A 6294-nucleotide genomic window follows, 5' to 3' on the forward strand; every position below is an offset into this window, starting at 1 on the left:
GACGGCAATGACACACACACAGTGACACACACACAGTGTCACACACACACAATGACACACACAGCTACCTCTGACGGCAATGACACACACACAGTGACACACACACAGTGTCACACACACACAATGACACACACAGCTACCTCTGACGGCAATGACACACACACAGTGACACACACACAGTGTCACACACAGCTACCTCTGACGGCAATGACACGCTCACATCCCACCGCGGCCGCTGTGCGGATTATGGTCCCTGCGTTACCCGGATCTTTCAGACCGTCCATCACGACTGTGATTGGCAGCGTCTGGTCTCTTGGCACGCTCACTTCTCCTGCATGTGGTTTCTTGAAGACTCCTTAGAATCAGAATAAAACGAAGGGTTTGAATATGAAGAATAATTAGCTTTCAAGTCAAGTTTGTAAATCATCTTTACAACAAGTGGTCCATATTGAGAAATCAGCTAAAATATTTTGCTGCATCCACTTTCCCCACAGAAGTATAAAAGAAAACAAAAAGAAAAATAACCAAAAAATTACCTAACAAATATAAGCTAAATAAAATAATAAATTAAATAAATTATTACACTTTTATTTGTCCAAGAAGAGCACTTTGTTTTACAATGGCAAACATACATACATAAATACATAATTATAAAAACGTACATACATAAATACATACATGCATAAATACATACATAAATACACACTATTACACAAATACAGAACAGTTTACAAACAATGCCACTGTCGGTCGCCACTGTGCAGCGCCCTATAATTTGAGCTAGGGTTGTCGTGTCTTGCTCAAGGACACACTCCACTGACCACCCATCTGATCCCCGTGTCACAGACACTTGCTCGACATTGCTTGAGTCAAAACTCACTACTCACTTAGCCACTGGAGCCCCCAATTACAATATATAGAAGAAAAGACAGGCAGTTTAGACAGTAAGAGAAGCTAGCTCTCTCCCATTGACCCATTCAAAGAAAGATTGTAAGAAATGAGAAATATTCTGACAGGATAATAAAAAATCCCAAATATTTTGCCAACAGTAAGAATGAGACAGGACATTGAGGTTAATGTCTCTCCCCCCCCCCCCCCCCCCCCCCACCTCTTAAATAAATACTGCATTACTACAATTCTCAGTGGCAAACACCATACATATTGTACCAGCAGAGGACTTTTAGTCACAGCGGAGGGTTCCCCGCCGGGCACCGTATCATGGCGGGGTCACAGGGGGTCAACATCTGGTTTTCCAAGTTTTGAAAGCAAGGCGCTTAGGCTTAGCAAAAGAGGACCCAGAGTAGCTGCAGCAGACTGCATGACCCGGGCAGTGTGGCATACAGACGTAAGTCATTTTTGGCAGCCTTTGAGATACGTCTGTATGCAATACTGCCTGCCACCAACCTGACAGAGCCCACAGCACGACTACGAACCTGACAGAATCCACAGCACGACTACGAACCTGACAGAACCCACAGCAGACTACGAACCTGACAGAATCCACAGCAGACTACGAACCTGACAGAACCCACAGCAGACTACGAACCTGACAGAATCCACAGCAGACTACGAACCTGACAGAATCCACAGTGCCTGCAGCAGACTATGAACCTGACAGAACCCACAGCAGACTACGAACCTGACAGAGCCCACAGTGCCTGCAGCAGACGGTGCAAACCTGACAGAACCCACAGCAGACTACGAACCTGACAAAACCCACAGCAGACTACGAACCTGACAGAACCCACAGCAGACTACGAACCTGACAGAACCCACAGCAGACTACGAACCTAAGAGTCCGGAGGGCGTGGTTGTGTCCGACCAGGTCTTCATGTCTCTGTAGAGAATCTTCATCAGACCGACGCCCGCCAGGCACTCAGCGGGCAGTTTGTCCAGCACGGCCGGGTCAGTGAAGTACAAAAACTTAGGCTCCGCCCCCAGCAGCAGCGCATCGCGGATCAGTCTTGTACCTTCCAGGACGATAGTGTCGTCCTGGCCTTGAGATTTACCGGCTTTTGCAGCAAGTATGGTCCGCCTGAGGGCATTGTCATTCAAATTCATATTAAATTATGTTACGGTATAGGTTTAGTCATAATCCTGAGGAAAAAGCAAAAAAGCATTTTATTATTGTTAAGATGAAATCACAAAGTAGTTTCAACTCTTTCCTGTCATAATTTTTCCCCTCTATTAGAAGGAATTGATTTTTGAAAGGGCCCAGGTCTTGAACAATCAGACCCATCTACAGACTTCAACATAAGTTAAGGACCACTTTCAAACACTCTTTGAGTCGTCTTCTTGGGTCGACCTGCACGTGGGCGTTCTTGGACTGATCCAGTGGATTGATGGCGCTGCCTCAAGCGGACAATGATAGAGTGTGACACTGCAAGCCTTCTGGCAACTTCTCGGGCTCCAACTTCATCCTGCAGCCATGCCATAGCCCTGGTACGATCAAAGTCTCTCAGCCTTCGTCTTGATGGCATGTTGATGCGATACTGGATTTTGCACAAACAGCCGCTTATATTGCCACCACAGTGAGCACAGTTCGAGACCGTACGTCCATTTATGACGTGCACCAGAAATTTTGACTGAGGAATGTCCATTGTGTCGCACACAAGTCGATCAAAAACAGCAAATTTATCTAAAATTCTCCGAGGATTTCCGTGTTGCATGTGGTGGTTTTGCCCCTTTAGGAAGCTTTGCAGTACACATTGTTAACCCATTAACACTTTCAAAGCAACAATTTTGAAACATTCCTTGCTGTCTTTTTTTTTCGGATAAAAAAAATAATCAGGGCTGTCTGTCAAGGTGGTCCTTAACTTAAGTTGAAGTTTGCAGATATATATAGCTCTTAATCATAGTCATCTTCAGAGTTTTAAAAAAAATCAGAAGTAGAACATAATCACCTGCGAAACAGACTGGGAGAGGGCGGTGGGATTCATCTTTCCCGTTAAAATCACTAACTGTTCTCACTTTTCCAAAAAACCCCAAAAGACGGTTCTGTAATTATTACATGTTACATTGTATGACCAAACGTGCTCAAAACCTCTATTTTTGCTTGCATAAAAATAGGGAAGGAAATCAGGGACTCAGTTGTAGTTGTGGAAAAAAGGATTTTATTAAAAGAATAACTTCCTCAACCGCACATGTTGAGCAAAACGAGACATGTTATGAACGGAAGCGCCCATCATTGTCCTCGGGGAAAGCTGTAAGGCAATAGAAGAAGAGTTGAAAATATGGGACTCTGAATTCTTCAAGGACAAGGAAAAAGCACGGAAAACAGTGTACCTTCTTCAACACTACTGGAATAAGTAAGGGAAAAAGAAAAAGAAAAAGAAAAAGAAGAAAAAGAAAAAAAAGAAGATGACAGACCAAGCGCGCAATAAAGACAGAGAAACCATAAATTTGACGAAATTTCTAGTGGGCCTATATTTTTACTTTCACTCCCGCACACAGATGCACTGCTTTGGGGGTCAAACTGCAGTATTTATTTTGCTGCAGATCCCAATATCGGGCTACTAAAACTGTCACAAATCAATTATTTTCAAGAAAATTTCAAACCTAACTGCAAAAAATAAAATAATAAATTTTGTTGGTTTTACCTCACCCCCCGACCCCGCATTGGTCCAAAGTGCATTTATAAACACTGCTGTATACAATTAGGCTTAGCCTGATATAGTTTGATTGATTAAAAACAATAAAATTCAAATATTTTTTAAACGAAGTGGCTAGCTGTACTTGGCTTGCCTGCCAGTCTAGCCATCCTTAGGTTAGGCCCTTATATTAGAAACCTGTTGAGGACACAGAGGTCTCATTAGTAATTATTCAGGTTTAATATATGCACTGTTAGTAAAGCACCTTTTGGTTTTGTCTAACACAAATGGAAGAGCACGTACTTAATAATAATGATGGCTGATTGGTAAACAAAACTTTTAGTTTGCAATACCTAAAGTCTTCAGTATAAATTTTGTATTTCAGATGAAACCCAAAAGGCGCCTCACTGACATCATGCATGTATTTTTAAACCTGAATAATTACTAGATCTAATGAGACCTGCGTACTCAACAGGTTTCGGTCAATAGGGCTTAACCTAAGTACGGCTAGACTGGCAGGGTAGCCGTACTTAAGCCACTTCCAATACTTTAGAGGTGTAAAAGTTTATTATTTACAATTCAGTAGACCTATGTTTTTCTGTTTGTCAGTCTAGCTATCATAAGTAAGAGTACGGCAAGCCTAGCAGTCTAGCCGTCATTAAGTACGGCTAGCCTCTTCCTTTTTATGAAACTAGTAATTTGCTACGGAAATGAAGTCGATAGTCGTGTTCAGCGCATCATAGATCTAGAAAAAGGACACCTGGTAGGTGAGTGTGAGACGGAATACCTAGTAACCATACGTTCAGTTTTAATGGACTACACTGTATTTTTAGATCTAGATCTAGAGATCTATGTGTATGATTCATTGGATGAAAAATGAAGTAGAATCTAGACTCTAGATCTAGAAAATCTAGTCTATCTAGATCTAGATTTCTAGTCAGAGTCATGGTCAGATCTACTACTAGTAGATTTAGAACTACATAGAATCTATAATATTAGGCTGCGGTTATTGGTACAATAGTGCGTACAACTCTAACTAGATCTAGTTATTAGTTAATAACCAGACAAAGTTATTCGTACAATTATTCAAATTTTGGATGTTGTTGGTTGGTAAAAATAAGCCTAGATCTAGTCATCTGGTTCTCCCCTGGGTTGAGCATCAATAATAACTTTAACAAGGCCAAAATTGGTTGATCTATGCTTGATTATAGATTCTAGATCTAGATTAGATCTATTATTATGACTAATCTAGAATCTGTTAGATTTCTAGATCTATGCTTCTTTGTTTTTACAATTTACACAAAACCATGGAAATCTTTGAAGTCAAAACAAACAATTATGGGAACAAAATTGTTGGTCAGTTGGGGGAGGAGAGAGAAGAAGAAAAAAACAACAACAAACTTTTGGGACCGGGATTCGAACTCACACACATAATATTTATATATACTTCTCCAAGCGCAGACACGCTGTCATTTCGGCCATCAGAACTATCAACAGAATGAGGTAGATTAAGCTTAAATATTTTTACAGCACGGTTTCGAATTTTGGAGGTTGTTGGTAAAAATAAGCCTAGATCACCATTGGAAACACTGATCTAGAATCTAGACCTAGCCTAGATCTACTAAGACAGAAGTAGGCGTAGGCCTGTGGGCATTAAGAGGCCTATTATTGTACGGATAACAGTAGCAATTATTCGTACGGAAGGACTTCCGTAACGAGCGACCATTATTGAACAGATCAGAATTGAGGGTTTGGGGTAGGGGTAGATCTAGGGGTAGGGGTAGGGGTAGGGGTAGTGTTAGGGTTCGGGTTAGGGTTAGGGTTAGGCCTCTTCTTTATTGTGTTTGAAGGGGTGGTCGCTCGTTACGGAAGTCCTTCCATTCGTACAATGGTGTAGCAATTGTGCGTACAATGTTGTACGGATAACTAGACAGAGTTGTTTGCACAATTGTACAGAACCACTCCGATCCGATTATAAATAAGATTAATCTAGATCATCTAATCTAGATCTAGATCTAGATTCTAGATTTAGATCTACTAACCCCAAGCGATAATCTCCCTCCATGATTTTTTCATATTGCAAGCCAGAGTCCGTTCTGAAGAGGTTGGTTTGTGACTTGATCTTTTGAATTGTTCTGGTTGTCGTAGGCTTCGGGTTCTTGCGGACAGCAATATTCGTACCAGCAGCCAGGCTCCGAATAGCATCACCTTGAACTGGATCTCCGGGAACGAATGGGTATCTTGTGCTTTTTCGGGGATCAGAAGCATGGTCGTCTTTTCTTTTAGTAACTCTTTTATGACGACTGTAAGACCTACAAAAGGCACCTAGACTGGTGCTCCTGTAAGTGTTGAAAATAAGCTTCGATGCTAACGACATTTTTAGGCGTAAAAATAAACAACGGAAAGGTCAAAGGGGATCAAAGTTCTGAGCACTGAAACGACATGGGCGCCGCCATTTTGTAGATTGCCATATATCACGTGACCCATGGCTAAATCCCAAAGACCTTCCACTTTCATTGAGTTGGACAAATGAACGACTGAAGTCCCGGAAGTGCGACGTTCAGTTCAGAGGCGACGCTCGAAACGTGTTGTTTGCGAACTCCTTGCACCGGAGACAAAGTTACTTACCAGCAAGAAGATTAAAAGTAATGGAGGATGCTCTGTGGGCGGCACCGCACGCCTGATAGGAGCCCTCTCTCGCGGC

General features: G+C 42.0%; 1 protein-coding gene across 1 annotated transcript in view; it reads right to left on the bottom strand.

The window, feature by feature from the left end:
• The window catches only part of LOC101859618 (rRNA methyltransferase 3, mitochondrial), a gene marked incomplete at its 3' end in the record, with an annotated part of 10327 nt that extends 4058 nt beyond the window's left edge, over positions 1–6269 (bottom strand). The window contains 3 exon segments of the mRNA XM_013090612.2: positions 197–355; positions 1791–2035; positions 5633–6269. Of these exon segments, the coding sequence (XP_012946066.1) occupies positions 197–355; positions 1791–2035; positions 5633–5967 (739 nt within the window).
• Between the last annotated feature and the right edge of the window lie 25 nt (positions 6270–6294).

The sequence above is a fragment of the Aplysia californica genome, unplaced genomic scaffold (genome assembly GCF_000002075.1).
Source record: "Aplysia californica isolate F4 #8 unplaced genomic scaffold, AplCal3.0 scaffold01363, whole genome shotgun sequence".
NCBI classification, from domain to species: Eukaryota; Metazoa; Mollusca; class Gastropoda; order Aplysiida; family Aplysiidae; genus Aplysia; species Aplysia californica.